Raw genomic sequence first — 11,313 nt, forward strand, 5'->3', positions numbered from 1 at the left:
AAGAGAGAATATGAGAGAGAGAGAGAGAAAAGAGAGAGAGAGAAATATGAGAGAGAGACGAGAGAGAGAGGAGGAGAAAGAGAGAAAATAGGAGTGCACGAGAGAGAGATCGAAAGAGAGAGAGAGAAATATGTAGAGAGAGAGAGGAGAGAGAGAGAGAGAAATATGAGAGAGAGAGAGAGAGAGAAATATGAGAGAGAGAGAGAGAGAGAAATATGAGAGAGAGATAAATATGAGAGAGAGAGATAGAGAGAGAAAATATGAGAGAGAGAGAGAGAAATAGAGAGAAAGAGAGAGAGAGAGAGAAAGAGAGAGAGAGAAATACAACATTGAGTTCCACTGACCCTGACAGTCTCCAGGCGGATCTGGTAACCCACTGAGTTACCGAGGCGTTCTGCCCGCTCCTGTGCCACCCTCTCAGCCACGGAGATGGCAGAGATACGGCGGGGCTGGGTGCAGATGATGTTAGCCACCTGGTCAGTAGGCCCACTCAGAGATGCATCCAGAATGAACTGAGGGATCTGGGTGGTCTTACCACACCTGTACAAGACCACCATAAAGACACCATATATTAACACCAAAAACAGAACACTGCAAAATGTAACATCCCTAGTAACATCTGTGGCATTCCACACAAACAATTGTCTGTAACTAATTACTAGATTTTACTTTCCAGATTGATGCAAATACTGAAAATGGTCCTAGAAATATACCATATTGGCCACAGTGTGCTGTGCTGCAGTGGACTCAGGCCTGTCACTGACTCACCCAGTCATGCCACTGACCACCAGCACCTGGCAGTTGTCCAACAGGTCCAGGATGTTCTCCTTCTCATTCCAAGCAGGCAGCTTCTGTCTCTGCTGCAACATGGAGGTGAAGCGCCTGGATGACTGGCAGAGAAAGGAACAGTAAGAGGGGATTAGATGGAGAAAAAAGAACAGACATTCACATATCATCCTTAGGGAGTGCTGCTGCTTCTGACCTGTGCTGAATGAGAGGTTGAGAGGAAGATACAGTTGTCGACAACTGTCCCTCTTGTACTGTTGTAACAGCCCAGAATGAAGTACGTTCTCTACTCTACCTGTTTTGTCCTGAACTCTCGACACAGTTTGGCATTCTCCTTTTGCTGGCTCCCTGTCCTCTCTTCATGTCTCTTCACCATCTTCTTCCTCAGGTTGACATAGCTCTCGGTTTGAGGAACCACCACTCCTTCCTCATCCTCCTCCTCCTCCAAGTCTTCTGTGGCCTGCTGTATCCTGTGGCTGCTTGTTCTGTTAGTTGGGGCAGTGCTGCTGTTGGCGGTGCTGTTAGTTGGGGTAGTTCTGTTGATGTTCGTACTACTCTTGCTCTCCACATGTGATGCCGTGTTGCTCCTCCCACTCTTGCTCTTCGTCATGGCAACAGCAGCAGGGGGTGGAGCCACTACCACAGGGGGCAGGGAGCTGTATTTATGATGCGTGACTGACAGCAGCTCCTTCATGGTGGCCTCGTCCTCGCAGCAAGTGATCAGGGTGTAGACCACGGGCTCCCCCTCCTTCGCTGCAGCCAAGGCCTCCCCGAACAGATGCTCTGTGACACTCAGCCTGGCTGCGGCCCCTATGGTCTCATCGTTAGTGCTGAAGGCCACGACAGGGGCCTGGAAGGGGTAGCGGTTACCTTTAGGGAAGCGGACCTCCAGCACGTACTCTGGAGAGGAGTAGCTGCTGAACCCAGGTTGGCTGGCTCCCACAGGGTCTTGAGGGCCCGAAGATGTTCCCTTGGTGGGCATCTGGTGCTTATACTTGCACTTAGCTCCAAACCTGCAGCCGGCACCCTTTAGGTAGAAGCTGCAGACGTCCCTAATTTGAACGGAGTTGTCGGTACGAGCAGACGCATTCTGTTTTCCTCCTGCAATGTCAGCCAGGAAGTCGGGGTCCAAAGTGACAGTCCAAACGCTGTTGGCGATGCGCTCAGTGAAGCGGTCGCCGTAGATGGCGGTGAGGGCCAAGGCCTCCTCCTGTCTCTGGGTGAGGCACTCGTCCATGGGCGCCCCTTGGAGGCCATCGGGTGAGACAGCTTTGGGGCCGTAGCGCTCAGAGAAGACCTGGAGGAGCAGCTGTTCCATGGTGGCTCCCACCTCCCCAACACCTGTCTCCAGGGCCTGCTTGCTGCGCTCCCGGTCGAAACCATACCTACACACAACGCCGAGGGAGGGATGTTAGAAACGACACATCAAGACATGACACATTCATCAAAATGACTGGAAGCAACCCCCTTCCTAAACAATTTAAAAAGTGTCACTAAATATCCCACCCTGACATATCATTACAGCTGAGATGGGTACAGAAGGTTAAGTCTGAATCTAAGTGGTGTTGATACCTGCAGAGCTTTCCTATGGCAAACAGTCCTATGACTGGCTCGGGAGTGGGCCGCCGTTCATCCTCAGAGTCAGGATCAAAGACGGGGCTCTCTGCACTCTCAACAGGCTCATCATGGGTGTTCCAGAACTGCCCTTCCTCCCGATAATCCAGCTCATCATACTCCTCCTCTTCCTCATACTCCTCTTCTTCACTGAGAAAGGAAAGGTGGGATAAGATCACGTGATGTTATTAGTCTATTCGGGTCAACAAGGTGACATCTGATACATCCCAGTGCAACTAAACAAATCTCTACCGAGAAGAAAACACCATCCCTGAACACAAACCAATGATTCTAATATTATACAGTCCCCCAGTGTTCTAAAGGCACCCCAGTGTTATAAAGTAGTGTTCTAAAGGCACCCCAGTGTTCTAAAGGAGTGTTCTAAAGGAGTGTTCTAAAGGCACCCCAGTGTTCTAAAGGAGTGTTCTAAACGCATCCCAGTTCTAAAGGAGTGTTCTAAAGGCACCCCAGTGTTCTAAAGGCACCCCAGTGTTCTAAAGGAGTGTTCTAAAGGCACCCCAGTGTTCTAAAGGAGTGTTCTAAAGGCACCCCAGTGTTCTAAAGGAGTGTTCTAAAGGCACCCCAGTGTTCTAAAGGAGTGTTCTAAAGGCACCCCAGTGTTCTAAAGGAGTGTTCTAAACGCATCCCAGTTCTAAAGGAGTGTTCTAAAGGCACCCCAGTGTTCTAAAGGCACCCCAGTGTTCTAAAGGAGTGTTCTAAAGGCACCCCAGTGTTCTAAAGGAGTGTTCTAAAGGCACCCCAGTGTTCTAAAGGAGTGTTCTAAAGGCACCCCAGTGTCCTAAAGGAGTGTTCTAAAGGCACCCCAGTGTCCTAAAGGAGTGTTCTAAAGGCACCCCAGTGTTCTAAAGGAGTGTTCTAAAGGTGTTCTAAAGGCACCCCAGTGTTCTAAAGGAGTGTTCTAAAGGTACCCCAGTGTTCTAAAGGAGTGTTCTAAAGGCACCCCAGTGTTCTAAAGGCACTCCAGTGGACAGTCTCTCACAGTATGTTTTGAGAACACTCACTCATATGGCTCATCGTCGTAGTCCTGGGTCTGCAGCTCTCTCAGCAGCTCTTTCACCTGCTCCTGGTTCTCATTGGTCATGAAGATCTTCTGCATGGGCATGTTGCCCATCATCTCAGGCCTGAGGCGAGGCCTGTCGTCATCCAGCAGCCTAGGCCGAGGTCTCTCGCTAATTAGGGATTTGGGTAAACCCCTACCATTAACCTTTCCCCTACCCCTATCTCCGCCACCTCTACCCCTCCCTCCACCAGTGCTCCTTCCCCTTCCTCCTCTACCTCTGCTGCTACCCCCGCTGCCCCCACCCCTTCCTCTGCCCGAGGTGGGCCTGTGGATAGAGAAAGAGAGATGAGAGAGATGAGAGAAATAAGTTAATTATTCAGGCTTATTCCACATTTCAAAGGATCAGAGCAAGCATGACTACTCTAGTAGCTAACTAATTATCTTAAGACAAATGCTCAGGATAAGAGCGTTGGCTAAATTACTAAAATGTAAATGTAATTACACTGTACCTGTTTGAGCGACTGGGTCCAAAATCAAGACTGAAATCATCACCGTCATCCCAGCCACCACTAGCTGCCTTTCCACCTCCTCCTCCTCCTCCTCCTCCTCCCCCACCTCCTCCTCCTCCTCCCCTCCCTCTTCCTCCTCCTCTGGGCTTGTTAAATCGCCCTCCACCTCTGTTGGGCTGCCCCCTCCTTCTTCCACTCATTTCAAGTCTCTTTCTGTAATCCAAAGTACAATCACACCTGAAGAGAACAAAAGCAGATAAATCAAGAGGTACATTATTAGTGCTGTGGTGTCAACCCTGCTCAGGGTTGGAAAGCATCTAGAGTTTAAATGTGTGTCTATTTCATGAATAAGGTCTACACAAAACTAAGTGCATAGTCACCACACATACCTTCAATGCAATGGCATTTGACACCTGCTTCTGACCTGTGCTGAATGAGAGGATGAGAGGAAGATACAGTTGTCGACAACTGTAGAGAGAGATGCAGTCTAATACCAGATGTAGTTTGCAACGAGCCTTTGACTATTCAATAGCATAACACATTACCAGGTAACTATGTTATTATGCGCCGGACATACTTCTTGCATTACTGTAGCACTCGGTTGTTTTGCAGTTGCTGACTTCACTTCCTACTCTGGGCTTCAGTTTTTTAGTTCAATGACACATACGGCGCCGGTGGCCATAATTATACAAGGCACGGTGACGGTGCCTTAAACGGGAGAACTGGGTAGCTAAAGTTGTACTTTCTGGCTGACAAAACACGTTTACATCGTGTTTAGTTCGTAAAACGCAATGGGTTGTGGGCAAACGAGATAATTGAATAGAATGAATCAACAGTACATTTAACAGTCAGCTTGTACTGAAGATGGCTAGTCAGTAGCCATGCTAGCTACCGTTAACGTTAGCTAGCTAAATAGTTAGCCTAGCTACCGGCAGGTTGGTAGAAAACATTGTTTATTTCTTTATGGGCGAAGGGACATTTAGTGAAAGCTTTTGCTTAAAAAAAGGTACAATCTACGAACGGTCGAGGAAAAAAAACACATAAGAGAGACAAATAACAGTTTATTTAGCCAGAGACCGAAGAACATGTACAAACCTGACACAAAGCTGATCGGTCCACCGGCAAATTCAGCTTCTCTCTCATTGGTTAAGGAATCAGAGGTCAAAGTTTCTTTTCCGTTGAAAGTTGTAGAACTTTAGAGTTGCCATGGTAACACAACGTTTAGGGAAGTGCAGAGTGCAACAAAATCAGCTGGACCAGCACGAAAAGAGTGTAAAATATAGTCATGTTTGAACGAGCAACACATCCCAAATGTGTAGACTGTCTTGACAGCCAGCTAAAGTTAGCAAGCCAGCTAATGACTCAACATTAAGTAAATTGTCAAAGCATCACAAAAATGTCAGGTGAGTTGCTAGCCAAGTAAAACTCCACGGTGTACTTGACGGTCAGTTGATGTGAAGTACATCGTGGAGTTAGGTTTTACTGGCTAGTTAGCTATCTAGCTACCACAGGAGGTTGGTAGCACCTTAATTGGGGAGGATGGGATCGTGGTAATGGCTGTAGCAGAATAAGTGGAATGGTATCAAATACATCAACCACATGGTTTGATGCCATTCCATTCACTCTGTTCCTTATAATGTCATTATTAATGAAGTGTTTTTCCTGCAGAGAAGAAAGGCCACAGAAAGCAAAGGTACAGACCAGACTTCACAGACCATCCTATGTATATCCTAAATATTGTACATTTTTGTGCTTTAGGCTAACTATTATCCTATGTATCAGCAGTTTTGAACTACACTCATATATTTCATTTCAGAGGAACGCAGTTTGAAAGTATCCTATATTTTCCAGAATGGTGACAGATATGGGAAATCCTCACATCATATTGACAGAGTAACATTATATTTTTGATTTGAACTGTTAGAACCACATGTTATAACCAGCTATATATATTGTGGGATGTCATCACCAGAAGGTGAGTGCTGCAGGTCCCCAGAGGAATTTGTGGTGAGGAGTGGCATAGGCAAACATAATTTCAGGGTGGGTACTCTGCTGTGAGTGGACAGTGCTCCCTCTATTCCATATGGAAGGCAGAGGGACTCTGGAGCATCCCTCTGGGGCAATGTATGAAGGAGACTTTAAAGACAACATGTACCACGGCACTGGGACATACAGATTCCCTGATGGGACCAAATATTGCAACAGCAAGAACAGGTAAACCCATGACTTTAGCATGTTCACTTTTCCTGTCATATGTAGATATAGGCTAGTAGTGAATGTTAGGCTAGGCCTATGGCTAACTATAGCTCTATTTGTTGTTTTTGACTAGGTTGGAGGGTGATGGGAAGTTCACAGATTCTCTGGGACTTGTTTGGACTGGAGGCATTCACAACAAGGCAGCTCCTGGCTTGAAACTTAATCTCCACATGTACCCATGACATGATGTGAGATAACATAACTCTAATTCGTCATTTATTTCTTACATTTTATGAGCATTTATTGAATATACAGTTAGTCGGAAGTTTACATACACTTAGGTTGGAGTCATTAAACCTTGTTTTTCAACCACTCCACAAATTTCTTGTTAACAAACTATAGTTTTGTCAAGTCGGTTGGGACATCTACTTTGTGCATGACACCATACATTTGTCCAACAATTGTTAACAGACAGATTATTTCAATTAAAATTCTCTATATCACAATTTCAGTGGGTCAGATGTTTACATGCACTAAGTTGATTGTGCCTTTAAACAGCTTGGAAAATTCCAGAAAATTATGTAATGGCTTTAGAAGCTTTTTATATGCTAATCGACATCATTTGAGTCAATTGGAGGTGTACCTGTGGATGTATTTCAAGGCCTAGCTCCAATCTCAGTGCCTCTTTTCTTGACATCATGGGAAAAACAAAAGAAATCAGCCAAGACCTCAGGAAAACAAACAATTTAAAGGCAATGCTTCCGAATACTAATTGAGTGTATGTAACTTCTGACCCACTGGGAATGTGATGAAAGAAATAAAGCTGAAATAAATTATTCTCTCTACTATTATTCTGACATTTCACATTCTTAAAATAAAGTGGTGATCCTAACTGACTTAAGACAGGGAATTTTTACTAGGATTAAATGTTAGGAATTGCGAAAAACTGAGTTTAAATGTATTTGGCTAAGGTGTATATAAACTTCCAACTTCAACTGTACATAACACATATTCAAAAGAACAAAGTTAGACTCCAGTGAGAGGGAGATTTTAAAGGCACCTAATAAAACGGCACATACAATGTCCTTGTTCTTCCCATAAAACTCCTGCAATGAGTCTCTTCATGGTCTCTTCAAGATTTATGCCTGTAGCAAAGACTGAAGTAGTCAGTGAGTATATGACAGTGTGGTAAACTCCTCATGGCACCATGCAATGAATGAGATATTTCTCTTACTTGGAGTCACTCAGACAAAAGTCCTCAGTAGAGGTGATGAAACACAGTCAGTGTGTCTGTGTAAGCCTCAGTTAACCAATGCTACAGTATATAGAACTTTTTCCACTACTGCAATCTTTTAATGATGCACTATGCATACATCTCTCCTCCATTTCCTGGTTGCTAAAATTCTAATAGTTCGCCTAGTTTCAGTTTATGTGACAAAACAAGCAGTCATTGTGTGAAGAATCATTGTGCCTTCTAAACCGCTTGTGAATTAACTTTTCCATAACCAAAAAGATTGTATTTTCAGGTGTTTGAAACTGGTGTACGAAACCAAAGTAAAAGAAGCAAATACTGAACTTAAGAACGGGAAGCTTAGAAATAGTGCACACAGAACAGATCTACCACTTCTCAGACTTGCTTTCAGTGTGAATGACAGATGTATAACTCACATTTCTATGTGGATTTGGTCAGGTCGCCCAAAAAGTTATATATTGCAGCTTTAACTGTTTATAATCAGCATAGTAATCTACATCAGTGGAGGAATCCATCAATGAATGTTCTGTTTCTGGAATGCCAACAAGAATGTATTTTTACTCCCACCATTTACCATGACACAGTATAGTGTGTGGTAGAATGTATACCAGGGTATACAGTGTCTATGCTTAATGTCTGCATCTGGTGTTAACTTTGTTAGCCTAATTCAGTTATGTGACGAATTTCTCAATAACACATGTGTTGGTTATTTTTTATTTATTTATCCGTTATTTTACCAGGTAAGTTGACTGAGAACACATTCTCATTTACAGCAACGACCTGGGGAATAGTTACAGGGGAGAGGAGGGGGATGAATGAGCCAATTGTAAACTGGGGATTATTAGGTGACCGTGATGGTTTGAGGGCCAGATTGGGAATTTAGCCAGGACACCGGGGTTAACACCACTACTCTTACGATATGTGCCATGGGATCTTTTATTTCACCTTTATTTAACCAGGTAGGCAAGTTGAGAACAAGTTATCATTTACAATTGCGACCTGGCAAAGATAAGGCTATTTTGTAAATTACATCTCCGAAGTCGAGGATCGGTAAGATTAAGGTTATGTAAGTAAGTAAGGTTATGCCTATAAGTATCTCTTCAGTAAATCATCAAACATCTGCTGAGAGAGCATAGATAACTTTGTTTCCTTTTATTTTGGAGTTTGGAGTTAAATTGTTTACCCCTCTGACAAAGCAAGCATAGGTCAGAGCAGCACTGCCCCTTGTCAATTTGCTGTTCCAGGCTATAGCCTAATGATATAAGGCAGGCTGGGCCTTTCTCAGAGAAAGAGGACTGGACATGACTTTGCCTACGCTTTAGTTCACGGATGTTGGTCCTTCCCCCTTTCAGCTAGCTTGGAGTGCCCGGGACTGTTGATATGGGTGTGGAGGGGAGGGCCGGGGGTGGTTTGTGGTTGGAGGGGTGGGAGGTAGCATGGCACATGTACTGCATCACCCATCCATCGTATCAGATCGGAGGAGAACATACCCATACCTCCATACGCTTATCAGGGTGAGCGAGAACAGCACTCCACAAACACACAAAGAATGAGAACATTGTTCACAGGAAGGCCTTGATTTGTGGGAACAGTGTGACCTTCATTGAAACACGCATCTCTTGTTGAGTGTCTGAACTAGCTTTTCATCCCCAGTGGTCCTGTGCTGCAGCCTTCCAAGCACAAGGCAAGAACTTGTGACACTGGTAACAAGGCTATGTTACATAAGGAGGGGCAACACACACAACTCCCTGATTTCTTGGAAAACAACCAGCTAGCACATTTGGTTCCTTGGAAGTTGTGGGAACGTATGTTTTTGGTTTCACACAATTGCATTTTATTGATATCCTGGAAATTGTAAATATCCCAGATGTTCCACGGCCTGCATACTCACCAGACATGTCACCCATAGAGCGTGTTTTGGATGCTCTGGATCGACGTTGACAACAGCATTTTCCAGTTCCTGCCAACATCCAGCAACTACGCACAGCCATTGAAGATGAGTGGGACAACATTCCACAGGCCACAATCAACAGCCTGATCAACTCCATGCGAAGGAGATGTGTCGCGCTGCATAATGCAAATGGTGGTCACACCAGATACTGATTGGTTGTCTAATCCGTGCCTTTAACTTTTTTTTAAGGTACACTACATGACCAAAAGTATGTGGACACAACATTGTCAAACATCTCATTCCAAAATCATGGGCATTAATATAGAGATGTTTCCCCTCTTTGCTGCTACAACAGCCTCCACTCTTCTGGGAAGGCTTTCCACTAGATGTTGGAAGATCTGCATTCCAATTCATCCCGAAGGTGTTTGATGGGGTTGAGGTCAGGGCTCTGTGCAAGCCAGTCAAGTTCTTCCACACCAATCTCGACAAACCATTTCTGTATGGACCTCGCTTTGTGCACGGGGGCATTGTCATGCTGAAACAGGAAAGGGCCTTTCCCAGACTTTTGCCACAAAAGTTGGAAGCACAGGATTGTCTAGAATGTCATTGTATGCTGTAGCGTTAAGATTTCCCTTCACTGGAACTTAGGGGCCTAGCTCCAGGCCATTATTCCTACCTCCACCAAACTTTACAGTGGGCACTATGCATTTGGGCAGGTAGCGTTCTTCTGGCATCCGCCAAACCCAGATTCGTCTGTTGGACTGCCAGATGGGGAAGTGCGATTCATCACTGCAGAGAATGCGTTTCCACTGTTCCAGAGTCCAGCTTTACACCACTTCAGCCGACACTTGGCATTGAGCATGGCGATCTTAGGTTTGTGTGCGGCAGCTTGGCAATGGAAACCCATTTCATTAAGCTCCCGATGAACAGTTCTTGTGCTAACGTTGCTTCCAGTGCTTCCAGAGGCAATTTGGAACTTGGTAGTGTAGCAAACGTTTACAGATGGTTATACACTTCAGCACTCGGCGGTTCTGTTTTGTGAACTTGTGTGGCCTACCCAGTGGCGATTTTTGCATGTAAGTCTTGGTGTGGCAAACAAACAAAAACAATTGGGGGATGCATGCCAGCAAAGCCACTACACAACACTAAACAATACATTAATTGCACTATAACGGTGACAAACGGTGCCCACAAACTGTTAGGGCCTACATAAGGCTGTCCCAACAGCAGATTACCACTGCTACACCTGGCTATCAGCGGAGCCTTGTCTTCCAGCATAACGGTTAATTCAGCCTCATTTACTGCCTTTAAAAAAACATAGCTGATATGGCTGACTTGCTTAAACAAATGTGGTTTCTACTGACAATTGAGATGTAGTTATGACATAAGGAGACGACAAGCGGATAAGAGGCAATCCGTAATTTTGACATTAATGAGAGAGCTAGGACGGACGTAGTCAATATAACTATTTGTTCAGCACTTTTGAAATGTACAGCGACAGAATTCAGAACATGGGCCGTTCTTACAGTGTTCTCCCTGTACACCAAGTCAGAACTGTAGGATAAATAAAGGGGGCATATAAGTAGACAAAGAAAGCTTTTTCAATATTTGATTATTACATTTTTCTTAAGCAGGTTATAGGCTACATGTAAGAGGGGAAATATACCAAATTATTAGGGTGAGGCAGCTTCCTACACAACATACATACACTTAGTATTATATTCTTAGCTACAGTATACTCATCTCCCTGGCATATTACATCATTTATGCAGCAGTATACAATACATTTATGGTCTCACCTTGTGCTGTGCTCACTTGAACAGGAAGGTGGCGCGGCGATCCTTCGTGGGCAAATTTTGTCATCAAATTCTGGTATTCTCTGGATTTATGGTGCTTTCAAGACAACTGGAAGCTAAGAAAAAAACGAGGTTGAATCATGATGACGTCAGTGATCTTTAGGTCGTAGCTCTAGAAAGAGGCCCGAGTTCCTGGCCTACAATTCTGAGTTTGATGACCGTTCAAAACGTATTTTCCCAGTTGGAGC

At 44.6% G+C, this 11,313-nt stretch overlaps 2 protein-coding genes across 5 annotated transcripts in view; one reads left to right on the top strand and one right to left on the bottom strand.

The window, feature by feature from the left end:
* dhx57 (DEAH (Asp-Glu-Ala-Asp/His) box polypeptide 57) overlaps positions 1-5,100 on the bottom strand; it is a 13,979-nt gene extending 8,879 nt beyond the window's left edge. Inside the window, exons 1-8 of one of the 4 annotated variants that reach the window (XM_031823712.1) lie at positions 5,026-5,100; positions 4,320-4,359; positions 3,931-4,167; positions 3,423-3,746; positions 2,359-2,550; positions 1,082-2,171; positions 769-890; positions 345-540 (exon numbers count right to left, since the gene is read on the bottom strand). In XM_031823712.1, coding sequence (XP_031679572.1) covers positions 345-540; positions 769-890; positions 1,082-2,171; positions 2,359-2,550; positions 3,423-3,746; positions 3,931-4,130 — 2,124 coding nt within the window. In that variant the 5' untranslated portion in view covers positions 4,131-4,167; positions 4,320-4,359; positions 5,026-5,100. Of the gene's footprint in view, positions 1-344; positions 541-768; positions 891-1,081; positions 2,172-2,358; positions 2,551-3,422; positions 3,747-3,930; positions 4,168-4,319; positions 4,399-5,025 lie in introns of all 4 variants that reach the window. The other 3 variants (XM_031823714.1, XM_031823713.1, XM_031823715.1) reach the window with 3 other exon arrangements.
* LOC116374031 (MORN repeat-containing protein 2-like) lies at positions 5,086-6,468 on the top strand. The gene is made up of 2 exons (XM_031823716.1): positions 5,086-6,144; positions 6,260-6,468. The coding sequence occupies exons 1-2, from the start codon at positions 6,014-6,016 to the stop codon at positions 6,366-6,368; spliced, it is 240 nt and encodes a 79-aa protein (XP_031679576.1). The 5' UTR covers positions 5,086-6,013; the 3' UTR covers positions 6,369-6,468.
* The last annotated feature ends 4,845 nt before the right edge of the window (positions 6,469-11,313 follow it).

The sequence above is a fragment of the Oncorhynchus kisutch genome, linkage group LG4, assembly GCF_002021735.2.
Source record: "Oncorhynchus kisutch isolate 150728-3 linkage group LG4, Okis_V2, whole genome shotgun sequence".
Taxonomy (NCBI): domain Eukaryota; kingdom Metazoa; phylum Chordata; class Actinopteri; order Salmoniformes; family Salmonidae; genus Oncorhynchus; species Oncorhynchus kisutch.

What these genes read in the sequence shown, in the direction of transcription:
- LOC116374031 (XM_031823716.1), top strand. Translation starts at nt 6,014, where the DNA reads ATGGAAGGCAGAGGGACTCTGGAGCATCCCTCTGGGGCAATGTATGAA. An exon ending in TATTGCAACAGCAAGAACAG is followed by an intron (nt 6,145 to 6,259) that starts GTAAACCCATGA and finishes GTTTTTGACTAG; the next exon opens with GTTGGAGGGTGATGGGAAGT.